Genomic DNA, 27,834 nt, shown 5'->3' with positions numbered 1-27,834 from the left:
GAACAAAAGCCATGGTTTGAATCTGGAAAACAACAGATGGGCATTTAATGATTGAATGAATAGAAATGTACCTGTGAGAAATGTAATCATAATCACATAGGCAGTTTGTGTTCACTTTCTACAACAGACTGCAGATTTTCAGTTGACACTTATAAGAAAGAACATTTAAACCTGTCTAACAAGATGGGCTTTTTTCCTAGCAGATTGCCACTTGTATGCAAGGACTAAGTATTACAGTCTTGGTGTGTTTTGTTTGGTTTTTTGTCCAACTTTTCTATGCAGAGTTTTTGTAATAAAGATTTTGTCATAAAGATTCCTACAACACTTAGAGGGAAGCTCACTGATATGGTGAGAAATGGGATAAGAAAAAATGCAAGTGTTTTTGTACAGAAATCTCTAAAGCCTATATGCTTAAAAGGCTGATCTCTCTGATTATGGCCAGACAGAAGACAATATTTTATTCACAAGTTCAAAGCTGCCTACAAAGCATAGCATTTTTTAGCTCAGTATTTAGCTGTCTTTTTAAATGAAATTACTTAACATAAGTCTGATATTAATTTTGGAAATAGCTTCACTTACAAACTTGCTATATGATGTTTCTTTTCTTTTTCATCTTAACTGAACCTCCTTCCTCTACTCTGGTGCTGAACAAACAGGGCAGTTACCTAAGAAGGTTAAAACAAGAGGCCTGTCTGCCTTGCCTTTGTCCATGTAGTCATATACATTACTTCAGCTTTATGGGAGTGAACAGCTAAATCATTGACAGTAAACAGGCATTCCCAGATAAATCAAAAACAAATGAACATCTCTGGATTGTATTTCCTCTGAATTTATTTTCTCAAGCAAGCAAATTCAGTTAAAAAAATTATAGTCCCTCTCTTTCTTTTGCCAAAGAGGGCCATAACTGTTTAAAGTTCTAGAGTGTCACTTTCCAGACACAAGATGAATGATGTTTTTCTTACTGATGGGAATTAAGCCCCAGTTATTTATTAAGGAGATTATCACAGAGTGTGAAGTCAGATGTCATGTTTCTCTACTTCAAACTTTTGATTTACTGTATTGTTCTGCTTTGGGCACCTTCTTAAATTGTGCCTCCTCTTATCCTAAGGAAAATAGGACAAAGTAAACTGGTCTTTCTAATATCCAGAATGTATGATCTCAGATAGGTGTAGTTGAGACTGGTTTGCAATGAACGTACTGCTTCTGAGTGGAGTTAAGTTTGTGTTGGAAGTATGCTACCTTATAAAGTAAGATGGTAGAAGATAGTACATACATCCATAAATAAAAAGTCCCAGCATATCTGCTTTCACTATAACAGCTTGATAGGAAACAGAATCAAAAAGAGATGGCCTCAAAATATGAAACCTTCCAGATGTAGGCTTATTGCATATAGATGGTAAAATCTGTCCAACTTCAACTTTTGCTAGGAAATTACATTCTTAGCTTAGTAAAGCAACTAATACTTGTCCAGTTTTCTCTGAATCCATCTTGAACAGTAAAAAAAAAAAAGCTATTGCATATCTCCAAAATTCAGAAAGCAAGCCTTAAATAGGGACTGACAAATTGCATTTCAAGATATTTTAAAGAGTTTAAGCAATAAGCAAAATAAGATTATTAAGGGACATATAACAACTCCTGAAAGAGACTGACATTCAATCTGCATGTGCTGGATGATGTGTCTTGTGGCATGCTTTTTGTGTGTATATACAAAAGGCATTTCTGTGTGTACAATAACTCACAGCATCCCTCTCTATGTGACTTAATTTACATAAGCATGTAAGCCAGAGCTGCTGTGCAGTAGGCATTACTTCAGGAGTTCTGGATGTTAGGATGTCTCTGACATTCAGGAGTTACTGCTCTGTGAAAACACAAAAGCATCTGCATTGGTTTAGGGCAAAGACTCATCTAGCTAGTATCCCATCTGCAGCAATAGATGATGGTGCTTGTCTAAAAAGAAAATATCATTTGCCAAGCTAGTGTAGGTGCTCCTACAAGGCAAAAACATTACAATTAAAATTGTAAAGGTGTTAGTATCCAAACACTTACGTGGAAAGGAGCTCCATAGTTCAATTAGCTATATTGTACAAAGGACCATCTTTCTTCCTTCTTTCTTTCAAACCTGCCTTATATAGATTTTAATGTCACAGTTTTAATGCCTCTTGTTATTGTCCATTATTTTTTATTCATATCTGGATTATTTTTTTGCAGACTGAAGGCTGCCTATTTAGTAATGATTCTTCCCTATGCTAGCTCCAGCTCTACTATATCCTCTCTGATAAGAGGGATTGCATACAGCATTCAAGATGCACAATAGATAGGTTCTGGAGTATAATATTTTTTTCATTATGTTCTCTCTTTATTTTTATTTTATTATTTTTCTTTCTTTATCTTCTTTTTTTTCTGTTTCTTTTCCAGATACTAAACAAGTACTTAGCTAATGTTTTTATAGACTTATTTTTATAATCTTAAGGTGTCTTTCAAGATTCATAGTAAATAGGTCAGAATCAATTACAGCTGCTGTGAAGTTAGGGCTGTTTTGCCTCACTTGTATGATTTTACAAATCTTGATTCTGAAATCTTCTTGCCTTTTTATCATCCAGACACTCAGTCTCTCAGTGTTTTACTGCAATCATCACAGTCACCTAAACCTTTCCTACTCTCATTAGTGTAATAGCCAGGAAAATTTGCCACCTAAATTGCTTGTGACAATAGGTAAACCAAAGTTTTTATGTATTTCACATACACTTTCATATGTAGTCCAGCTAATGATTCAGGCTGAGCAGTATTACAGCCAAGTTAAGAAGCTAACCTCTTCAACATATTCAAAATTCACTTCTAAAAATTAATCAGCAAATGGAGCAGAGATAAGAATTCAGAAGCACTCACAGAGTTTAAACACAGTTGGTTTGGGACTGAAACAATAATATGAACTACTGTTTACTTTCTATTGGCTTAAATAAGGTGAGACTGGATATTGGCACTGATACCATTTGTGCTGTGTCCCATTTTTCCTGGACAAAACCAAGGTAATTTATGTAACAAATGGCCACTTAGGGCTGTAGGAAGGAAAGTTTTGATCGTTTCAGAAAATCTGTTTTGCTTTCTTTCTGAGGCACTGTAGTGGCATTGCTTTTCATCTTATTGTACAGTGGATCAAACAAAAGAAGTATTTTCCATTTTATGATGCTGAGAGTAGATGTTTTTCTGGTCCTTCTGGGCCAAATATGAATCCTATGATTGTCCGGGGTTGCAGGAGACAGGATTTGATGAGCCACATCTCTGTTCCTTGGTTCTCAGAGAGCCTTGTATCTACAACAGCAAATTACTACTAAAATCCCACCCCAAAACAACCCACAAAGAACAAATCAAAACAACAACAAAAAAACAAAATAGCATTGAGTCAAAGAAGAAAGAAATAGAGAAGAATATTGCATGATAAGAGAACAGAAGGCATGTAAGACTTCTGGGACAGATCTAGAGACAGCATGAATCACAAATTCCCTATATGGGAAAATGGAGGAAAAGCAAAGACAAGAAATGGTAGGAAGTTGTGTGTAATATACTCATTCTCGTTTCCCTTTGCATTTTCCTCATCATTGCAGAATATTTCACATTACATACATGTGCTTCCTTGCTGTCTTTCCAATGACTATTATTTCAGATTAATTATAAATGCTATATTTATTTCCATATGTGTGTTACTGGTGACATTTTGAGAAGATTCTATCTATGAGATTTTTCAGTTTTGTCTGAGGACACTGAACTCATTGGCATGAATGAATTTTATAACTGTGTTTCTAAAAAAGACTGCATTCTACAGACACAAATTTTACTTGCTGGTTTGCAGTTCCCTTGCAGCTCTCACAGGGATGATATGATGCAGCTCTTACTGATCAGTGAGGAAATGGTACAAAGATATAAGCACTAAGGCAATATGCATTCAGTAGCTATTTTTGATAGGCAGACATTCTCTTTTCTGAGACCACCATGTTTTGGTATGGTTTTTGTGCTGTAATTTGGGTTTTGTGGTTGCAACAGTTGTTTTGTCTGTTTGCAGGTATTTTTGGTTGTTGTTTTGGGGTGTTTATTGTTTTGGTTTTCATTTTATTACTATTTTTCATTTACCTACAGAGAACTATGCCCGAGCCAAAAGTTAGATGTATATTGGTTCCTGGGGTTAAGTCTGAAAACAATTTTCAAAAAGGTGGAAAGAAATCACTGTATTTTGTGGAAGGAAGTACCTGAGTACCAAAACAAATGTGAAGGCCAAATGAATGTGTGTAGAATTCCTGAGGATGTAGTGATTTTCCAAAACCTACTTAACCATAAATCTAAATATGCAGCTTTCTTAGCTGCTGTCTCCTGAAGCTTCTTGGTATCTTGGGTTAGACTACTTTATTTGGATATCTCAAAAGAAGTGCCACCTTTCCCCTGGTTTTTCATAGGAACCAGTTTTTGTTTTAAAGGTATTTTTCTTAGTCTTTTTGTTATTCTATTTCTTAACAGCACTGTTTTGGAAAACTCCAATTTAAAAAACCCAACTAGTTTTCCTTCGTGACTAGAAGGACGCAAAATTATCAATGTTAGGAGCTTGTTTATTGTCCCTTAACTCTGGAATACCTTAGCTCTTGGGTCCTAACATTTTGTGTCCTGCAGCCCGGTTTTGCTGATGCTAGAATTTGTAGTGCTACACAGTGGAATGTGGGATTTGGGACTGATTTTTACTAAAAACTAATTTGGGGGAGGGTGGCGTGGGTTTAATTTTTACTGGATTTTCCTAGCCTGACTCACTTTTACCTGTGTGAACACTAGTGCTAGCATAACAAACAGGTCAGAAAACTAAACTTCAGTGAAGGGTAAAACTGTCTATTTTGCTGGCAGTGTCAGTTTATGCTGCATTTCAGTTATGAAATTATGATGCAAGAACTACAATCTGAGATGTCGAGTGTGCAGAAAACCACAGCAAAATCTCTGAATACAGATAGATCTTTTAAATTCAATTATTACATAAGTAGATTAAAACTTACCTACTTTGGTTTCTTCACAGATTTCATGCCTAATGTCTGTCATGTATTAACACTTCAGTGCTTGTCTACTCAAAACGTTATTGCAAGCATGGAAAGAATGCTAGGCTGTGCAGCAGACATCAGACAGGATAGTTGAGAGCATTTGTCAGGATGGAAAGAAAGATCCTCCATTTTCTGGACACAGTCAGTTGTGCTCTAATAGCCACAAAAACTTCAAGGTTGTGGGAGACGTGGCTGAAACACCACAAATTACAATAATCAGACAAACAGTTTACTAAAATTTGCTCATTTTCTTACATTGAGGACATTATAAAGGACTCAGAGAAAGTTGGAAGGGACCTCCAGAGATAGTCCACCCTCCCTACCACGGCAGGATTGCCTAGGGTACTTTGCTCAGGAACGCATCCAGGCAGGTTTTGAAAGTCTCCTGAGAAGGAGACTCCACAACCTCTTTGGGCAGTCTCTTTCACTGCTCTGTCAACCTTGCTGCCATGAAGTTTCTGTTCAAGTTGAGGTGAAATCTTTTATGTTCCAGTTTGGAGCCATTGCTCCTTGTCTTATTGCTGCTGACCAGTGAAAAGAGATTGGCCCTATCCACTTGACAACCATCCTTCAGATAGTTGTATACGCTGATAAGATCCCCTCTAAGTCTTCTCTTCTCCAGACTAAACAACCCCAAGTTTCGCAGTTTCTCTTCATAGGGGAGATGCTTAAGTCCCCCAGTTATCCTTGTAGCTCTCCACTGACTCTTTCCAGCAGGTCCCTGTATCTCTTGAAGCCACAGAGCATATCACTGTCTCCAAATCTGAGTCCCAACAAACTCCAATACATGGATTTCAGCTATGCAGCTATTTGAATTTTTTAAGTATTTATACATACAAGAATAAATGACATTTATAGATGCAGCTTGAATGCAGTTGCTTTGGCAACTCACCAAATGCTTATGCTTCTAATTATGCTTTTATTGGTATAATTTAAAATACTGGACTGAAGGCATAACTAGGAGAAGAATGTAATAGACTTTAATAAAAGAGTTGACAAATTAATTGTACAGACTCTTAAAATAACTGTAAATGAAACAGTCTATCCATCAGTGAAAGAATTTGAATTGCTATTGATGAAATTGGCTATAGGCAGCTCAATCATCATAAAATTACTGGCTTTATATGGAAAAATAAAGGAACAATATGGGACTATAAGATAAAGTTGTGTGGTTTTCTGTATTTAAAAATGTATTTTGGGAAGTGACTTAGTCATATTTTGGGTTTTTTGTTTTTAGTTCTAGTTATGAACTGCCCAACCCTTTATACAAACAAAGAACTAAAGAATTGATGTAATTTAACCCTGTAAAAATAATTTGAGGTTTTGAAATGAGCAAAACATTCTGTACTGTAGCTATTTTAATCTTGTTCCAGAATTAGATATCTCAGCTGTGCAGGATACAATATTGATTAATCTGGGTGGAATGAAATATAACCAGTAATAGTAATATAGAAAAATCTGATTTCCTCTCTCTCCCACTGCTTTTGACTATGACTATCTTAAACCAAATAGTTCAGCTGATGAGTGAAAAAATAAGGCTCTCAGATAAAAGCAGTAGTTTCAAAACTCTTGGAATTTATGCCCATAGTTTCACTTTCAAAATGGAGTAAATATGAGAAACAAGATGGTGTTGGAAAATCGCCCTCATTAGCACCGGATACAGTGAGTATCCCACCTTCCCTATGAGCATCCAGGCATTGTTGGACAAAATCTTGATGGCAATTTGATGTCCTAATATGGATGTTTCACCAAGGCTTGCCTAATACAGGAGAACTACTAGCAATTATTTTTTTTTCTGACCTTGTTTGGTAGGTCTCTTCTATTTCTGTTGAATGGGTGGCATTGATATGTATCTCAGGGCTACATCTCTTAACAGCAAAAAAACATTTTTTTTTTAAGGGAATTTCTAAGTCCGCAAATGGAGCCAAACATTCAAAGAAAATTTTCAAGTGGTTTATTAAATTTCCTGGAGTAATTATTCTCAGATGTTATAGTGACAATTCAGCATTCTAACACTGCTGGTCATTTTAGAAGACACATGCTTCCTGTGAACTTATTTTTGTAGGTCAAAATGAAAGCAATTTGTGAGACTGTAACAGAAATTTTCTTTCCTTCACCATTTTAAAAAGCGCAGTATTGTAAGGAGTAACGTGAAGTGCAGTCCTATTGCACTGGGTCACTTGGAGCAAATCCATGGAAAACTGGAAGCATAGTGAAAGCACACAGGGATGTGACTTTTTGATATCACTATGCTGGTAACAAGCCCCACTGTAATTACGGTTTTATGTGTTTAAAGTGCTTTTTCCAATGCCGTTATTCCGCTATTTGTTGAATCCATATATTCTTTCTTCTTTTCATTTATGGGAGGATAGGTGCAGACCTGAGCTGATGAGTTGACTGGCTACAAAAGTACCCACATCATATGATGGAGTAGTAAAATGGTGTTCTGAACAGTGTCAAAGAAAATGCTAAATCAACACTAATGGAACTCCCCTCTCCTCCTTGGCACAAAATGGAAGTGTGTCATCATAAGAAGACTTGATCTTCTGAAGGCTTTCTCACCTTCTCCCCACCACTGGATGTTACATGAGAAGAAAAAAAGTGTTTTTGTTAACCTATTCAGCACTATAACTCTGAATGAGTAAACAGATTTAGCAGAAGTTTTATCACCCCATGGTGCTGGGAGACCACATTTAGAGTTGTGAGCAGCAAGGTGTCACTATGAACTGTCCATGCCTCAGTAATGTTACAGCTGGGTGAAAGCAAAGTTGTGCAGTAATAAGCAAGGGATGAGGATGGGACAGTTGAAACCATGAGGATATTATAACAATTCACCTTCAGATTTTATTTTTAGGCACCTTTAAAACAGTATTTCCATGAAGTTCCTCTTCCTGCTTACTATTTTATATGAAAAATAATTCTTAACTGACACAGAATTTCAAGGAACATCTAAATTGCTGATTATACTGATGAAACACTGAAACTGGTTACACACAAAATACTGTCAAATTACATGAACTTGAAATTTAGGATCTAAACTTGAAATTTAGGAAAAAAGTGTTTTCAGAAGTATATTTTTCAAATATACTATGTTCCTTCTGTTCAAGTGCACAGTTCTTACACTACCTATAAACTTTGATGTTACTGTTTAGTCACTAGAATATGAAAGCAGAACATGTATAAATGGTAAAAATCACAATAGTGTTTGTTTTCATATTTCAAATCTATCAGGAAACATGACTTTGTTTCTTAGCAGCATATTGAAGTCTCCAAGCAATTTTCCACCTTCAAGTTCAGGAGATATATCAGGATGAAACTGATATGTCAACAGAGTGCTTAACTGCATCCAAAGAAGTTCAGTAAAATATTGCAATAATAGTTTGAATGGTGTCATTTTAGCATGAAAAGTATGATGGGAACAATTACACATGCCTGTCTTAGCAGCAGGATCAGAAAAAAAAATAATGGAGGAAACAACACCTCCAGAAAGCTTCACCAAGGAAACTGCAGGCAGAAACTAGGCCTACAACTGCTTTTATCCTTGCCTTGACAGATGACATTGGATTCTAGTCCCAGCAGTGCTATTTCTTCACTGCTCAGACCTTGAAAGCAAGCGTTAGAACTACTGTGACTACTGTGATTCAAGTGTTCATCTGTGAAATCTCTGTTAGAACATCTTTGTGCCTGTGCTATTACTTTACAGGTTACTTAAAAATGCCGACTGAATGATGATGTTTGCTCTGCATCAAGCCTCTCACCATCTTCTAAGAGCAGTGCTGTCTCACGTTAAAGGCTAAGCTGCAGTCTTCAGATAAAGTATCTTCTTGTTTGAAAGAGGCTGCCAGTTCTGCACAAACACAGAGCAAACTGTCAAAACACAAGCTAGGTGCCAGAGTACAGCTACAAAACACTTAGTAAAATCCTTTAAAAAGCAGGAGAAACATGACTCATGAGACAGTTGAAGAATTTTAGTTATGTAAGTGCAAGGCAGAGACTTGAATATGCTTTTGTATTTAGCAAATAAAATCAGTTTTCATTTCCTCTTCATTCAATTAATTCAGTCCTACATTGTGACATTGATTATGTAACTTTTTTCTAGGAAAAGATTTGACTGATGATAGGGCTTTGTCTGCTTCGAGGGAATTATTCCTCCCCTGTCACACTGGGGACATCTTTACTATGGTCCACTTCAGGTACATCTCAAGTCCCAGCTGTGAAAAACAAACAAATTAAAATCCCCACAAACTGATAAACTTCTTGCCTAGTTTTAAAGTAACCAGGATTTTATATGATCTGTTTCTACAGGATTGGGTTTCAGTTGGATTCTGTCTCTACTTACCTGTTGACAGAGTATGTATCTCATTTCTGTTACTTCGTTAGGAAAAGAATACATATTTGCCAGGGAAATTTAATGTAAAACATTTTAATGAGTGTTCATTATTTAACCTCCGTGCAACTGACATCTATTTGTTTAGTTAATTAATCTAATATTTAATGTCATTAATTTCTAATAGGCCCTTTTGTTAGAGAGCTTACGGTCCAGGGCAGTAATATTCAGACCACGTATGCTCATTTCAGCCAATGTTGTCATTTGAGACAAGATGATTCCTAACATTGGTGTTCTAAGTCACTGCACAATGAGAAAGCTTACTTCAACTCTTGATGTATAGAGCCTACGCAGTTTTATAATTTAAGATAGTGTGCAAAATACCAAATGCTCTTAGTGCACTTATTCTGCTTGGCCAATATATAATTCTATGTTTAAAAAAAACCAAAACAACAAAACCAGAGCAAACAAAATGTAACAAAACAAGCAAAACCACTTACAAAAAAAAAACCAACAAACAAAACCAATCCCAAACCACCACCAACAAAAACCCCCGATGAATGACATTCTAGACATATTTGTATATGTTTAATTTTGTACTAAATAAATTCTGCTCGTTCTATCTGCTGTGTCATGCTGCAGGTGAAGAATGGAAGTACCAGCGAAAGACATCTGCCTGTTAGGTGCTCCCTTCAGTCTGTATGGGATATGTTGCCTAGGAGTGAAGACTAAGAGTTTAGCTCTTCGTTTGGAAGCTAACCCAACGTATCGTGCGATGAAGCTCTGTGATGGTGAGGAACACACCCTGGGGACGTAGGATCATAGCGATCAGGTTGCAGTTTGGAGCCTTGGTTAGAGGGGCTTGTCAGAAGGGTCACAGGTATTTCCTGATGGTGTCTGTCTTCAGTTGTGAGTGTTTGATGATCTTAAGGTTGTTACATTTTGCAGAGCTAGTCACTATTATAAAGTTATTATACTAGAGTATTAATATACCAATTTGGTATTATACAGCACTTATTTAGGTTTTATTGCATGTAATAACATGTAACGTAATCACATTTTCAACTACATCTTCTCGGTGTTAGCAGCATCTTTAAAAAACATCAAAACTAATCCCAATAGGTCCCCAGCACTGACTTGCAGCTTTGTCGTGCGGGTAAACGTCATGAAAACCAAGCTGTGTTTGGTATAAACGAACCGTAACACCTACCAAGCGGTAAGACTCAAGTAAACGTGACCTGATGAATGATGATGAAGTTAATTATGGCTACGTCCCATCGTTTTTTAATACAATGACTTACTTTAACGCAAGTCACAGACCATCCAACCACCACACTCACCCCCTCCGCACGGTGCGCACCCCGCGCTCGGCAGGACGCGGCAGCCGCGCCCGGCACCGCCCCCTAACGGCGTCATGGGGGTACGCGCACCTGGCGTGGCGCGCTGCTTGCTCCGCGCATGCGCCTTGTCCGCCTCTGGGCCCAGGCGACCCCACTTCATCGGGGCGCGGGCGCTAGGGCACCCGGAAGCAGCTCCCGGGCGGAGGCGGGCTGCGGGGCCGCGTGCCGCCGGTGCGGGCATGGAGGCGCAGGCGGCGGTGGTGGCGCAGATGGAGAGCCTAGCGTTTGAGCCTGCCGGCCCCGGCTTGGCTTCGGCCGAGGAGCCGGCGGCCAGCATGGAGGTTGCGCCAGGCCAGGAGCCGGCGGCGAGCGGGAAGGTTGTGCCGAGTGAGGAGTCGGCGGCGAGCGTGGAAGTTGTGCCGGATGAGGAGCCAGTGGTGAGGGTGGAAGAGGCTTCGGGCGAGGAGCGGGCGGCGACGGTGGAGGAGGCTTCGGGCGAGAAGCTAGCGGCGAATGTGGAGGAGGCTTCGGGCGAGGAGCGGGCAGCGAACGTGGAAAGGCCGCCGAACTCTCCAAGTCCTCTGCGGGGCAGTGGGGAAGACCAGGCCACGCCGCCCTCAGACGAAACGGATCACGGAGGCCCTCCTGCTTCCGCCTCTTCGTCGGACTCGGACAGGTGAGTTTAGTCCCGGCACAGAGCCGGGGGCAAGACGGGCGCGTCGCTCTTTCCCATTCAGAAGCCTCTTAAGCTCGGCGTTGTGCTAGCGACTTGTCCGGGTCTGCCCCTTTTCCCGCGCCCGAGCGTCTGAACTTTTGTGGCTTTTTCTTAGTAAATATGACGTTTTCATTTATGTTTCACTGAAATGTTTATTGTTGATAAACTTAAAAAGCAGTGACTGTAAAGGTGTAGAGTTTAAGGAAAACCGGAGTTTGGTGGTGGTGGCTGGTTGGGACATCATGACCATTTGAATGTCTGCTTTGGCGTGGTCTTCACGGAGTGTCTCCTCATCATCGCTTGTGGCAAGGCACTTGAAGTGTCATGACCGAAAAAGGCTTAATGTAGAATTCGAGGTAAAGAATCTGTAGATCTTAACGATATCTCCTACTTGCATCTATACTTCGGTGTTAAGTATAGTTGGTGAAAGGTAACTTTGGTTACGGGTGGACTATGTGAGTCTTAGAAGACTGCACACTTTGTTAAACAGTGTCTGCGAATGTTGCCGTTTTGGGCCATTGCAGCAAGATTGGATTTGTATTCCTTTTAACTGGTGACGACTGGAATAAATCTAAGGATTTCTTAAAAAGAAGATAGCTTCGTGTTAAACGGTGACTGTGTTAAAGCTTGACATGAGAAGTTGTTTGGGTCGGTTTTCCTGACCTATGTCATTGCTTCGCCTGAAGTAATTTTCCTTTTAAAATCTCTTGTGCTGTTGTTCAATTATATCTTAAGTTAAAACTACACACATTTAATCTTTATTTAGCTATTGATATGTAACTCAAACTTCTTTTTTACCTTTTTATTCGCCCTCCACTCATCACTCTCAGGTAGTCAGACTTCTGTCTTTCTGCTGTATTGATTTTGTTCCCAATAGTCCATATTTGGCTTTATCCAAAAAAACCGTTTTGGGGAAATAACCGTTACTTGTTGTCCGTCAGCATCTGTTGCAAAAAAAAATGTGCCTTAATGGGTAATTGCAAGTCATCCACCTGCCTGTGGATGAGACCGTGTAATACAAAGAATCTGAATGGGAGGTTTTTTCGATTTTATGTATGATTTTGTATTTAAATGCTGCTTCGTTAAAAAACAGACCAGGTAGGAAGGAATAAATACAATATACAGAAGTTTGCTTCTCTCCATGTAATTTTGTGTAAGGTTTGTAAACATGGGTTTTCATTCAACGGGATCAGTTACTCCACTTGTTTGCATCTTCCAACAACTTCTACAGAACTTAGACTTCTGCTGAAATCGAATGTGTTGCCATGAATAAGGACTGTTTTCTGACTCTGCTCTAGGGATTGTTTTTTGACTGTGCTCTTTGCTTGAAATATTGTCTAAAACAATATATATCTCCTATGCATGTGCCAGCAAGAGATAGTAAACTAGTGTGTGAAACTAGGGAAACTCAGGCCATGAATTATGAGACAAATCTCTTTTATTTGTGAAAATTAATTTTTTTGGGTACCTTCATAGTGCATGATGAATTGCTTGAAGTAAGTGTTTTCTTGAGTTTACTTTAGCTTTATGCTGATGTTGGGATTGCAGGAAAGGAGTGACTGTGAGCTATAGAATATAGTTTATTGTGTTATCCCTGATTATCTTTTGTACTTGGTTATGTCAGGTGTTCAATAGTAGACATTTAAGTAGTATGTGAAATGGAAATATTCATCCAGGTACTATCCTGAAGATCATCCTGTGACTGTCTCATTTAACTCGCAAGGCAATGGAGCGTCCCAAACTACCTCATATGCCTGAGAGAGGGGTTTATGCTGCGTCTGGACTTTGCATGGGGTATCCAGTGGAAGAAACGGAAATAGGTGATGGTAAAGATAATTGCACTTAAGCTGAACTGCACCACTCAGCAGTGAAGCAATGGGAACCCACACAAGCCTTTGTACTTATTTGCACTGAGCTGAAGCTACTAATTTTATGAGATGGAGTTTGTTTTGTTTCTCAATTTTGTTCTTTGGCTTTTGGTTCAGGAAAGGTTGCTACTCACCTGTATAGAAATGTATACATTTAAGAAAAAATTGATAACCAAAGGTATTTGAGCAATGTATAACTTAGCTGTTCTCTCTGTCTGTAATATAGAAGTCTACATTCTACCTCCTATGTTTGTTTTATTCAGTGATACAGATACTTCATCAACTACATCCCCATCTTCGTCGTCTTCTTCAGCAGTATCTGATGAAGATGATTATCCAAATAGGAAGGATAACAGATCTTTCTGTGTTAAAACAAAAGATGAATTGCCTTTTGATGTAAGTACAGTGTCTTATCTTTTAAATATTTTTTTCCAGTGTCTTTACCTAAAATATTTTACCTTGGTGTATTTTGGGGTCATTGTAATATTGCAGTGATAGAGGGTATGTTTTTTCACTAATGGAGCTGTAGCACATTTAGTACTCTAAAATGTTGTACTCTTCAGTATACTAAGACCACTCTGAGGTGAGGTTCACACCCCATTCAAGGTTCATATCTGCAAAACATCACAGTAGTAATTAATAATAACAAATTTGAGTACTTTTTTTGATGTTTGTGTATTACAGGCTTTCATCCTTTCTTTGTGTGAGGCTTGAAAGTCTGATCTGTCAAACAGATATATGTCATATATCTTTAGCATTTAGGTAAAATTTTCAGATTCCTTCTGAAGCCTCTCAGAGGTTCAGATTACATTGCCTCTAGGCACTTAAGCAAAATTATTGGAGTGGTCATAGAATAGTTCGTATTTGCTTTATTTTGCGGCTTTCATTACAACACACATTTATGTATTGCAGATTGGAACCCTAACTGCATCAAGGTCTTGGTTTTAGTTCTCAAAAATTGCTTGCTAAATATTGCTACCTTTGTTCCTCATCTCAAAATGAGAGATGTAAAAGAATTAATTCTAGCAATAATCTGTCAACAGATGGTTATCTATGCATCATGAATTACAAATAAGAGGATAATATAACACTAATGTAAACTTATATCAATTGTGTGGTTATCTATTCGGTGTATCTCTCTCCTTCATAAAGAATGCTTTATGGAAAGAGAAACAAGTGTAGTGATGGGTCCAAGAAGTTAAGTAGAGGAGAAAAACCCTATGAAGAGCAGATACATTTGACTACATTTACCTTGTTTCAGTTATCTCTGATAGTTTGTAATGAAGTGCTAGATGACTGAAAGGCTGAGATACTGACATGCATTACTGGTATGCAACATTCAGACTGATATGGAGCAACAAGAGATGGGACTGTGTTGTTAATTCTTATGCTCTGGAGACACTTGGAGCCCTAAAAGCAAAGCTTTTATGATATTTTTATCCCCAAAATTAATTGAAGATTGAGAAACACACAAGGTCATGTTTTGAAGGAGTAAAGCATCAGAGAAATTCTAGTTTATAGGGACATTGTTTTGAAGTACAGTTGTAGATGCTTTGGTGGCAACTTACAGCACAGGACTTTTGAACAGGTTTTTTTTGTAAAAATATATGTGCTTCCCAGTTTTACCTCTGCTTTTTGTTTTATTAGCTTGGTACCTTCACATCTTTACAAAACATTGTCTTCTATTTAAGTGATGGCCTGAACAATTATTTCAGGAAAGCTGTAGCTTTTTGTCAGTGATAGTTAATAGAACACAAAGTTCTAGCAGTGTTATTATTTACTGAATTTTTTTCATCCTTTCCACAGTAATAGTTATATAAAAATGTTAATGATTAGCTTATGTAAGGTTGAGTGAATATGATTTGAAAATTAAAATTTGTCTGGTAGAGATGAAGTGTGGTGATGAGTTCCTCACCCAAAAGTCACCAACAGTAAATGACATGCTAAAGCATGGGTCAAAGATAAAAGAAAAGTTTAAAAAGTATTTAACAGAAATATATACTTTGGGGGAAAAACTTGCCTGTATTAGTGGAATCAAAAGTATAAACCTCCAGTTTATGAGTCAGAGATATGTGATCAAAATTTTAGCTTCCTTCATTCTAGTCTTTGGCCTTTGAATTGCTCTGGTATCCATGAGTTGGTTAAGTCTCAGAAGTAAAGCTGGTTTAATCTGAAAAAGTTGCTTTCCTGGAGAACATTGTTTCTGCCTGAGCTAATAAATTGAATGCTGTATTAGGTGATATAGGAAGGTCTTGACCTCTAGTATTTCAGTTTATGTAGTAGCCTTTCCTAAGCTGTTTTCATAAGAGTGAAGATTATCGAGTGAAGTTTTTATAATACAGAACAAGACTCTACTAGTGGAGAGGGCTTTTATTACTGGTGATGGGCTTTAAAATTACTATTCAGTGCTGAGATTTGGACTTTACCTTCAGATTCAGAACATGCTGTATTTTCAATGTAATTCTTACTCTGCTGTCCTTTACCTTGTATTCCATATAGTTAATATTGAATTCACAGCAGTGTAGTATATACATGGAAGAAGTTTAATTTGGATGTTGTTTGTGTAGTACTGATTCGTGTATCTGAAGTTTGGCTTTTTTCAGAATTTGTTGTCTCTGATTATCCTCTTGTACTTATTGCAACTTCTAGCTAAATTCTCTTTATAGATTCTTGTGCTCTACATCTTCTACAGTGGTTTCAAGTCATGGCATAAAGGAACAGACACTACTTTGTCAAATCAGATAATACATATCTGATGTAGTTCTGGTTATTTTGTCGCTTTGTGTACATTTTTTTTCCCTCATGTTTTTAATGTGGCTACAAGTTGTCTCATGTTCTGATTATTGGTTATCAGTTACCATGTTGTACATCAAACTTGATTTGTTTAACTTGAAGGTTAAAAGAAGCAAAATGTCTCTGTCAGTTCTTATTTTTCTCCACTTTAATAACATTTGGCTTCTACTTTATTGCAAGGGATATATGTACAGTACTGTTTTGATATAAAAGGTGTCTTCAAAAGTGACATTTGCCCAAGAGGAGTTAATTTAGAATTACTCTGAAAGAGGCAAATCACAGTAGATAGACTGTTTTATTTTTTAAATTAAATCTTTAGAATGCTAGGCAGTTTTTCTGATTGTCAGGTTAATGCTCTATGACATTCGTAACTTCATAGTTGAATAATGAGACTGTATTCTAAACCTTGACCTGGTATTTTTAGGAACTGCCTCCTGTTGAAGACTTATCAATAATTCTGCCTGATAATGTTGAACTGAAGCCCTTTGGGACAGTTTCCAGCATCATTGAACAGCTAGGTGAGTAAGATATGTGTTTTTTTTAATTTTTAATTAAAATAGTTTGTTTATAGCTTTACATGAATTGTGTGCCTAATGGTCCCCTTAAAGTGTTAGTACTGCACCATCCCATTTCAGGAGGTAGCAGGTTGCTGAATGAGAGCTCTTGACTACCTCGTGACACGTGTGGAATTCCCTTTTAGTTGACATACATCGTACAAAGGTTAAGATACTGTGACTGTCATGCATGTGCTTACTTGACTTTCATGTAGTAATTTTAAAAATAAACCCCCTTTTTTACCATGTAGTATGATCTTTTATATTCTGACAACAATAAGATTGAACATCTGTGGTATTTTAAGGAAGTATTCCAGTTGTCTGTGCTATGTTTTAATTCTATCTGAAAATACAGCAGATGTGTAACTGAAAGCATAGATGCAGTACAATGCAGTCTCAAGCACTTGGTTAGGAATGATGATGTCAAAAAGACCTGTTATCCGTAGAAATTCTTCTCCTTTATTAGTGTCAGCAGTCACAGGGCAGCATCACTAACGTGATTGATAAGTGCTGGAGGGTAAACTTAATGGGATTGAGACATACAGTAAATGTAAGCTTAACTGCAGGCCATAGGGTTCTTTTCTTATCTGTCTGTGGCCTCAGTTTTTGATGTATGAATCAGTTTTGCTGAAGCTGATATGGATGTTTGTATTTAAGCTTTTTTCAAGTGTTCCATTCTGCATGAACTGCTTTTAAAGCAATATTCTTATAAGAGTTATAATTGAAGTTCAAATTTGAAGCTAAAGTACTTATGTTCAGTGAAGTCCCAAAAGAATGAAAGCAAGTATCCTTTGCTATTATATTATCTTGTGTTTTAAATGACTGTAGGTTATAGAAGCAATATTTTTGCTGCTAGTATTGGTTTGGAGTTAGCTTCCTCTACATTAATCAAAATTAAGATCTAATTTTAAAGTATGAACGGTAGTTGTTTTGTAGTTCTGCCTTGCCCTTCCCTGCTTATTGGCATTAATGTGGACTTAAAGAAGACTGTTTTCAGCTAAAATTACAGTTTGAAAATAAACTTAAAATGAAACAATTGAAACATAGTTTGCTGCTATACATATTTTTTATCTTATTTTTGATCTAATATGTAAATGTTTAACCAAACACATTTAACTGACTTTGAAAATTGTCCTTAATTTCCAATCCCCTGTGGTGAGTGAACAACCTTTTCACGTCCTGCCAGTAAAGTCAGTTCATTGACAGGTGAATTGTTCAGTCTGCACCCTACTTTACGTAACTGTAATATATCAAGTGTTGAATTTAGATCAGTTGGTGAAAATTACAAAACAGACTAATAACTACATATGATAATCTCAAAGATACCCATTACTTTTCTGTTTTAATGACCTTGCTTTATGACTACTTCTTTCTACTTGTTTAACTTTCTTTTCAGTTATTTTGGAAACTGGTGTCTTGAGTGCCAGTTGATTTCTGACTGCATTAAGGGTTCTGCCTGCTAATTGCGGGCTCTGTTTTGATTTTTTTAACTGATACCTGTCCATACCATGCTTGTATTTACTTTCGGAGGAGTTGAGGTCTCATTTGGAAGCCACAAGTATTATTTTGACGCACCAGTATTTGGGACGTTTTCTGTTCCTTGGATGTAAGAGAAATCTTTGCTGTTCTCCGGTGCAAGCTTCCAAGTTTTACAGTGTGTGGTATGTGTAAGTTGTCAGTTTCATACTTTGAGTTGAAGGCTACAACAATATAGATTTCACGTGTAGTTTTCACTAACTAATAACAGAATGACAGTGAATTTCTCTTCAGCGTATCAGAATTTATCACAAACTTCACTGCGTTTTACTTCAAGGTACTTAAAGAAAAGAGAAAAATTCACTCTAGATTGTAGCCTGGAAAGTAAACAGTCTCAATGTATATGGGGAAACCTGCTCTGGGACTGCACTTTGGGTCCTGGAAGAGTAGAAGCTGAGGGTTTTGAGGGTAGGGGAAGCTGTGAGTCAAATAGACTGTAGGCGGTAATGTTGCGCTTGGGTTTTGTGGGTCTGGGGCAATGCGTGATAAGTTGAGAGCAGCACATTGGAGACTTCAGCTGTAGATCTTAGGTTGTAGGTAGGCACAAAGATAAAAAATCCCTATTTCTCTTGAAATTCAGTGCCTGTAGCACTGTGCGCAGGTTTGAAATACTAAGAAGGCAGAGCTGTGTCCATTGTCACTCAAAAAACTTGTTATTGTTTCCGTGTACTTAAGCCATGTGGTGGATAAATACAATAGGTATCTCGTGTACTTATCTGAGACTTTTCTTTTATACCTGTTATCTGTCTCCTTTCTTTCTCTCACCCCTGAGAAGAATAATTCTGTAAACAAATGTAAGTCTTACCACTTTCATGTCGCTAGAGAAGTGTAATAGTAGATAGTGCACAAGAATTTTCAGGTGAAGCTCTGTGAACAGTAGACAACAGTGTGGTTTGGGTTTCTCTGCAATTAAATATATGTTGCCAATGAAACGAAGTTGTAATAGTTGTTTTAGTTTTTTTTTCATTTGTTTTTCTCTTTCAATTTAGTAATAATTGAGTCACTGAAAGGTCTACCTCCAATAAATGAAGACAGCATAATTTTTAAGAAAGATCGACAAGCAGCAGGAAAGGTAAGAAGCCTCTGTTGTTCTGATATAGAATTCAAAGTAGTCTTTTATGTTCCAGAAACTAGTGTTGAAGTCAGCTGAATGAAAGACAGTGTTTCCTTGATAAGTAGTTTTTCTTCATGCTTTTGACACTTTGCTGTATGTCTTGGTTTTTTTTTTCTTGATTTATCGAGTGGCAGGCCTGAAATTCATTGTAACCTTGTGGAATTGCAGCGTGTGATGAGTTTCCATTATTTTATGAGACTGCTTGCGGAGAGCGGGAGATTGCTTTCAGATGTGTGATCTCTTGGATAACAAGCTGTGCTCTTTTATTGCCAGGAGCTGGGGGAAGACTGGAGAAATTAGAGCAAAGTTTCAGAAACAATAGGGAGTGTTTCCATACATGAACTTTGCTGTTCCAGTTTAAGATCAGTGTGCGCTTTATGCAAATATAATGAATTGTGCTGAGAGGGGTATTGCATTATATTTTATGTGGTTTCTGAGGAAGAAAAGTCATAATCTAGAATAATGACTGCTATATTATCTTTAAATACTAGATGTGAGTGAAACAAAAAAACCTTATCTTGAAGTGGCATATGCTCTGTACAACATGTCAGAATTCTCTGCCCTCCAGAATTGGGGAACAGACAGACAAAATCATCTAAAGGCATGTTGTAATAATGAACTCTGAGGAACAGGAAGTTCAGGGGATTGTTCCAGTTGAAAGAGGTACTAGAGAAGAATATAGTATTTTAACTTAAAGTGTAGCTGGGGAAATACTGTCATTTAATACTTTTGTTTAAAAAATAATGTTTATATAAATGTTTTAATTGTGTTTGTTTCAGATATTTGAGATATTTGGTCCTGTTTTACATCCGTTTTATGTCTTAAGATTTAACAGTTCTGAACATATCAAAGCAAAAGATATAAATGTGCAAGATGAGATGTATTTTGCTCCATCAGTGGAGGACTTCACCCAGTATATATTTGCAGAGAAGCTAAAACAGTGAGTCTGATTTTTATTTTTTCCCCCAATCCAGGTATCTCATATATAAAATATATAGCAAGGGGACACAGTCTCAAGTTGTGCCAGGGGAGGTATAGGGTGGATGTTAGAAGGAAGTTCTTCACGGAGAGAGTGATTTGCCATTGGAATGGGCTGCCCAGGGAGGTGGTGGAGTCACTGTCCCTGGAGGTGTTCAAGAAAAGACTGGATGAGGCACTTAGTGCCATGGTCTAGTTGACTGTCTAGGGTTGGGTGCTAGGTTGGGCTGGATGATCTTGGAGATATTTTCCAACCTGGTTGATTCTATGATTATATATGTAAAAATATATGTATTTAGTCCCGTCTTAAAGTCTAGCCTTGAGTGAGAAACATGAGGACTACACATGATGCTAAAACTTTTTTAGGTATTTTCAACAGTGTTCTAATAAGAAAGTCATACTGTTTTGTCTTTTCAGAACAGGACAGAGTAGTGGTAAACTGCAAGATTTATGATTACTATTTCTGTAGAAGGAACAAACAATTTTTCCTTCCAGTGAAGACCAATATAGATTGTTTCCTTGCTCTGCTGCTTGTTTGTTTTTCTGTAGCATTATGATGCAGCTGCTCTTTGATTTATGCCATTAAACATGGTTGCTTAGCACAGTAACTGCCAAAACTTTAATCATCTGCTTGGTACAACAATAACTGTGTGCTGTACTCTGCATCTGAGACTTTAGACTGAAGTTACAGGTTTTTTCAACATGCTTTGCAAGTAATTTTGGGAGCTCTTTGGCTTTTGGTAGTACTGTATTGCCATACATGGTACAACATTGAACACTAGGATCTTATCAGCACGACTGAACAATGCATCAGAAATCGATAGTTACTCTGCATTAAAATGGGCAGTGTGAACACCTGTGTAGTCTAACATAAAACCATAATTTCTGAATATTGTCCATTAAGATTGACAAAACTGAAAATACTGTTTCAGTGAAATCAGTAAAGTTTCTTAAGCTTTTGTGAGGCAGTTAATACTATGTGTTGCACCCTTTTGTAAGTGAGTGTCATTGAAAAACGATAAAGAATTTTGATTTCAGACCTGTGCTGTGATGTTTATGTAAAGAGTTGAATATAGTAGGAAAAGCTGAACTTTATAGTCAGTGCTTTGAAGGAAGGCTTTTGGAACTTAGTAGATTGCAGATTTGGTGACCAATGATTCCCTTTTTTGCTTTTGTTATTTTTACTATGTGTAGACTAGCTTGAGGAGTATTACAGGCTTAAAGATTTAGAACTGCTGTTCGCGACTGTGATGGGACTTGAAAAGGAATGATTCTTGCAGATCTTAATCCTGATTTAAGTTGGAAGAAGGTTTTTTTCTGAAATCTTGAGTGCAATCTGCTTGCATTGTACAAAGTTGCAGTGCTTTGAATAAGCAGTGTAGCAAAGTAAATGAGAGTATTATAAAACTCCTTGAATGCAGAGAATAAATGTCACTAAAAATAGATTTGTTTTGTATTGCCTGAAACACAAAGTAATTCTAAAGAAGCTCATGTATTTTCATGATTCTTAGTCACCTTTTGTTAGAATTCCAGATCTTAAGAGTATCAGAGTTCAGAAATCATTGTTCTTTGTGGAAGATGATTAAATGTCATGGAGCATGAAAAGTATTTTGTATTTTGCTGAAATGTGGAAGGCTACTTTGGGCAAGTCAGATAGGCTGCCTGAAGAACTTAGAAAGTTTAAATTCTAGTCCATAGTACTGCATATTGCTCAATGACCATAGGTGTTAGTTTGTATTTCTGGCAGGTGTATATTGCCCCAAAATAAGGAGTGAGAAATAAAAATGTTAGTTCATAAAAACAATAATAGTGGTACTTTTCATCTTTGCATAAATGGAAAGTTTTCTGCCATAGCGAAATGACCCTTGTTTTTATTTCTTCCCCAATGTGTTCTTCTAAATGAACTTTATGGTAGCTTATGTGCTCATTATCACAAAGGTGGCATGTCTGTGGTTTTCTAGTGATACGTAGATTGAGCTTCAGCCTTACGGTTGGGGTTGAAGCATAAAGTACCTCCAGGTAACTTGCTCACAATCTTATGGGAAACCTGTAACTAGAGGCCTCTTATGTCCATAACCCAGAGCTGATGGTTGTGTACTTTGTAGCTGCTCCTGCTCTATCACTGCTGACTTGCTGAATAAGTAAAACTCCCTGTAGTTATTAGAGCACTAATTGAAAACATTTCACACTGAACACATTGATGGCTTTTAACTATTTGGTTCCATTTTGCAAATAAGAATTTTCAGTATTGCTGTATTTTACGTAGTTTGTTTTTTGAAACTTTGGACTAAAATGCATTACATTTGCAAGCAGCGTGGAAGAAACTTTCAGACTGTCAACAGGCTAATATAAGTTTATTCTACAACTTTGTTGATAATCAGAGAAAGATGTTCAGTTAAGTGCTTGGTGGCTGAAGTTAAAAGATACCATTTCAAATTAATTTTGGTGCTTGTCAAAGCAGTTGAGTTTTTGCTTCCTTAAATGTCTTTTACTTTTTAATTTTGCTGTTTGCAACAAAGTAGAAGATGAAATCTAATTGTCTAGCTAACACACTTTTAATGGAGCTGTAAAGCTATGCTCAACAGCTTTTTGTTTCCAAATTGATTTCACTGTAAGTATACTTAAAGCCTGTGTCCTATTAGATGAGTTAATTGTTCTTTTTGACTGGAGATACGTGTTCTGAAACAAACAATAGGAGAGCTTATATCTGTAGTCAGCAGTTAGTGTAAGAAAGGCAGTGAACTATCTCAGTTCAGGTTCAGAGAAGTTTAGGTTTAAAAGGGTGTTAAAAGAATATTTATTGAAGCTTAATACTAGCTGTGTGAAATGTGCAGTTGTTATTCCAAGTAGGAAGATTTTTTTCAAGTGACATGTAATGAAGTCCTAAGCTGATCTACATAGCTATTCACTTAGAAACAATATTCAATAAAAAAAGGGTCAGCTCCTAGTGCAGAATAACTGATGCTTTGAAAGATGTGTTACCCTATTTGCTACAGTGTAGTTTTTGCAAATGATTTCTGATCTGGAATGTGTTGCTACTACACGACTTCGCTGAGGTATTTCATAGTCTCCTCACACTGTCATCCTTCTTATGATTGTCTAATTTGTCTCCTTTTTTTTTTTTTCTTCTAGGGAAAAAGGTTCAGATGCATCTTGGAAGAATGATGAAGAACCTCCACCTGAAGTAACTATAGGGTTTTTTGGTTTATTGCTTTTGATTAAAAAGATATAAGTAGAAAAATTTCTGTGCAGTTACTCATCAGCAAGTTTTTTTTAATGCAGACAAGAGTTGGATACATCAGTAAGAAGCAAAACCCTTCCTTTCAGATCTGAGTAGGGTATTCTTTTAAGATACATAAGCAAGCGGTTTTTCGGGGAACTAATTATGCTGACAGATTGCTTTCCTGCTACTAAATAACTTTGCCTCATTCTAAACATAAGCTAGGATTTGAAAGGTAGCAAGACTTTGTGTAATGGTAATAATAACGTTGCAGTGTCACTGAATCTATTGTAGGTGACAACATTTCCCAAAGTGGGAAATGCTTTTTGAATAACATTGTTACTGCAGGTTTAACAGAAACGGTGTTATGAATTAGAGCGCTGAAAATTCCCATTTGGTAAGAATTTTAGACTAGAGAGATTTTTAATGTAGTAAATTTGAGTTAAGTATTAGTTGCCACATAATTGTAACTTAATTTAAAAATCCATATTTTAATTCACTTGGTTTGCAGTTTGTCCTTCAAAAGCTTGTTCTTGGCAATAAAGCTACCTCAGAGATGCCCACCTTTTTTCTTACTAATGTCTAGAAAATGCGAAACTTAGGTTCAGTACTTCAATGTTGCTGTTTTGTTGAGAATTAGGAGGTGTAAATGCATATTCTATAACTGTTATGTGAAAGCTGTGGAATGTTCTTTATTGTCTTGAGAAGCCAGCTGAACACACAGTGGCAAACAGGAATGCAAAATAGTGAAGTGCAGCATTAATATTCTAAGAAGACTGCAGGCAAATTGTTGTTCTCTTGTTGTTTTTTTTCTTAAATAATGTTTTGGGTGTTTTTGGTGTAGAACTGGAGTTCTCTGCAGCTTTCTTATACTCTTGGTTTTGGTTGTTTTTTTCTTCTAACCAGGCTTTAGATTTCAGTGATGATGAAAAAGAAAGGGAGGCAAAACAAAAGAAGAAGCCTCAAAGTCAAGGAAGGAAGAAATCCAAATGGGGAACAAATGCGTCAAGTGAGTGAATGTTATTGGAGAACACTTTAATTTCTTAAACTGAATTAGAAATAATTGGAATGGGCTGCCCAGGGAGGTGGTGGAGTCTCCATCCCTGGAGGTGTTCAAGAAAAGACTGGATGAGCACTTAGTGACATGGTCTAGTTAACTGGGTGATAGATTGGACTGGTTGATCTTGGAGGTTTCTTCCAACCTGGTTGATTCTATCTTTATGATTGAGCTTTTATGAAGTTTGTGATTATTTATGTGCTTTCTGAAGTTGCTTTTGTGATTTTGTGGCTATGTTTCATATTTCAAAAGGAAGATGAAGAGTTTTGCCATTGAACTGTGAAAGGGAGGTAGTTTAAGAGTGAGGCAGTTGTCACAAAATTCAAAAACTCTTAAAACAGTGTCAGCTTATACAGTGAGGATATAGAACAGATACCACCTTTTGGAGTTTAGACCTTGCGCACTGCAGGGATTATTTGGGCCCAAATCCAAATTAAGCCTTTGAATGCAGGGAGAAGATAAGAAGAAGGCCATATGCAATTTTTGGAAAGCAATTTTTTTTGACAATCAGAGAGGAGACAAAAGTCTTAGGAAATTTGTTCCTCTATAAGAAAAGGAAGCACCTGCTCACCCATGGCATATAAATGCATGTTTAAAATAACTGTTATTTGTGTAACCCACTGAGAACCTCTCTGTTTACCTGACACAGTCTTCCTTCAATTGATTTTCTTGGATTTATTGCTCTGAGTTTGCTGATTTTCCTTTGTAAATCTGCGAGATATTGCACCCTGCTGAACCCCTTTTCTTTCGATCTGGGAAATCAGTAACAATCCTGATAACCTTTTTACTCTCTGCACTGCATCTTTCCTGCATATCTGTTAGATAAAACTGCAGTATTTTATTTTTGGCTGGCTTTCACCCTTTGTTTTTGCCAGTTTTACCTTGAAGGATCTGAATTGTACTTTTCATTCATTGGCAATGGCTATTTCTCTCCTGGTTTTTACTTATCCAGCACATGGAAGGTTTTCCACTGTACCCTTATTCTGCCAGCTTACTTTAGACTTGCCTTTGTCTAGGGCTTGCTGAGACTGTTACTGAGCTATGTTCCATAGCTGAGAACACCGGGAGAAACTGGCTCTATCTGTTAAGGGAATATGGCTATGATTTGCTGTGTTTTTCTATAAACAGTGTAGTATAAATTGACATTTTGTGCAATTCAGTTTGCCTGTGGAATTCAGCAAGGATATCTGGCAAATTAAGGAGCAAATTCCATCTCCATCTTGCTTCATATAACTCTTCCCCTCCCCCCAGTGAAACTTGGGCATGTTAAAAAATGGTTCATCATTATAGTCTTTGATAGAAGAAATAAATATATTCACTGAAGTACTTTCACTTCAGTGCTTCTGTGAGGACTGCATGCATCAAGAAATCTTAAGTCCTAATTCTCTCATGAAAATGATTAGGAATGTTGGTTTCAAACTACCTTTCAAGATGTAGCTTTTCAAAGGTGAAAATGTTTGTTCCTAATCTGTGTAATTCTGTGTAGACCTGCTGTGGCTTAAGTCCACAGAGACTCTTAAAATTCAGTGATTTTATGCAGTGTTGCATTCCCTAAACGGGGTTTTGCTTCTAGCCCTAAAATTCTTTAGAGATGATGTTTCAGTTTTGAATTCCACAGCCTTTTGAATATATTAGCAGATCTTTAGAATTTTTAAAAATATTTTATGTCTCTTAATTCTCTAGCACTTTTCCCAAAAATACATTTACAACCTTTATATAAAGCAGCAGTACACTTGTTATGAACCCTAAATACATGCTTACAAATGACCTGTTCAGGAAAAAAAAACACCTAAGAAAGGTGAATGCTGAAAGCTAAATTGGTAAAGGCTGTCTGTTTTTCAGGTGAAATAATTTAATTTTATTAATTAGACTTTGAATAATTTGCATGCTGTGTCTGTGCTGTAATACCACTTTAGGTCTGAAAGCTATATACTGCTTTAGCATAATGCTGTGCTGGTTTATCTTCACTTTTAATACGTGTTGCTTTAAATCTTGTTTTAAACCAAAGCTTCCAAAATACACTTTGAATGTTTCTGTGATTCATTAATACAAATGAAAATGCCTGGAGTGAAAGGAAGTAGTTATATAATTTTTTTTTTCATGACCAAATTTTAGCCCTCAGGATTGTCCTTTCTATATTACTCTAATAAATCAAAATGAGTTACTGGCAAGTAGACTTGCCAGTGTTATTTAGTTGATTATGTATTGTTTACCAGTCTTACTTGTTGCTAATGCAACATTTCAGATATTCATGACTTGAAAGATGTGAGGACTAAACTCCAAAATAATATTAAAACTGTGTGTCTTTATGTGTTGTTTTTAAGGTGAGAGCAAAGGAATTAATCAGTCGATGCCACAGCCTGCTTCAAGGGGATACTCTGGCAGAGGGTTCTTCAGGGGTTCAGCTCCTGGTCCATCAGGCCCTCCAGGCTTTTTGAGACCACAAGCAAGACCTCCACAGCTGTACTCTTCAGACAACAGATTATATCAGGAATCTCCAGTGTTTATGCAACCTCAAAGAAAAGAAAATCCAGTGATGCCACAGTATCCCTTTCCTCCTCCAGTTTTTGGTTCTGCGAATAACATGCAGCAATTCCACCTTTTGCCTTCAGATTCGAATATGATGTGGACCGTTCCAAATACCTACAACTCGTTTTTACCTCCTCCCCCTCCTCCCCCTCCTCCTGATAGCCACTCGTTTCAGTTCAGGCCTTACTAAGTTTCTGTAAATATATACATACAGAGCATTTCAGTTTAAAGGGAAGAAGAGCAGACTGCTGAGACTGAATTCCTTAGTTTTGGGGGTGTTTCATTTTTTTGCAGTGGTAGAACACATGCAGAGTTTAATGCTTTATGGGACATCCATAGAAAACTTTTTTTTGTATATATGTTTTCTATTTCTAAAAAGAAATCTGTATGATAAAACTAAGTGAATATTAAATAATAGTTTATTTTTGTGGTACCTGCTAGTTTGGGATGATAAATAAATAATTTTGGAGACTGTTAAGTAGTGGTGGTAATCTATTTTTTAATAAAATTCCAAGCTTATATAACTGCTGTTTAGTAGTGGTAAGGATTTGTCACATAGATGGTGTTTTAGTATTTTCAGAGTTGTTGTATTTTGCTGTGCTAAAGGTTTGTTTTCAGTCTGCAGATTTTGAAACCTGCTTGCATGGAAGCTAAAAATCTGACATCTAAATTTGTTAGGTTTGCCACTATCCTGTAAGGTATAAACTCTAATTCCTGCATTTAATTGCTTTCAT

General features: G+C 37.0%; 1 protein-coding gene across 3 annotated transcripts in view; it reads left to right on the top strand.

Moving 5' to 3' along the window:
* NAF1 (nuclear assembly factor 1 ribonucleoprotein) overlaps positions 1-27,578 on the top strand; it is a 36,499-nt gene extending 8,921 nt beyond the window's left edge. The window contains exons 1-10 of one of the 3 annotated variants that reach the window (XM_064148751.1): positions 9,118-9,262; positions 9,375-9,419; positions 10,039-11,412; positions 13,583-13,715; positions 16,537-16,630; positions 19,192-19,274; positions 20,096-20,256; positions 23,427-23,478; positions 24,421-24,523; positions 26,896-27,578. In XM_064148751.1, coding sequence (XP_064004821.1) covers positions 10,811-11,412; positions 13,583-13,715; positions 16,537-16,630; positions 19,192-19,274; positions 20,096-20,256; positions 23,427-23,478; positions 24,421-24,523; positions 26,896-27,290 — 1,623 coding nt within the window. In that variant the 5' untranslated portion in view covers positions 9,118-9,262; positions 9,375-9,419; positions 10,039-10,810 and the 3' untranslated portion in view covers positions 27,291-27,578. Of the gene's footprint in view, positions 1-9,117; positions 9,420-10,038; positions 11,413-13,582; positions 13,716-16,536; positions 16,631-19,191; positions 19,275-20,095; positions 20,257-23,426; positions 23,479-24,420; positions 24,524-26,895 lie in introns of those variants that run through there. The other 2 variants (XM_064148750.1, XM_064148752.1) reach the window with 2 other exon arrangements.
* The last annotated feature ends 256 nt before the right edge of the window (positions 27,579-27,834 follow it).

This window comes from Pogoniulus pusillus, chromosome 9, assembly GCF_015220805.1.
Source record: "Pogoniulus pusillus isolate bPogPus1 chromosome 9, bPogPus1.pri, whole genome shotgun sequence".
NCBI classification, from domain to species: domain Eukaryota; kingdom Metazoa; phylum Chordata; class Aves; order Piciformes; family Lybiidae; genus Pogoniulus; species Pogoniulus pusillus.
The sequence above is the reverse complement of the archived record's forward strand: the minus strand, read 5'-3'. Positions and strand labels throughout refer to the sequence as shown.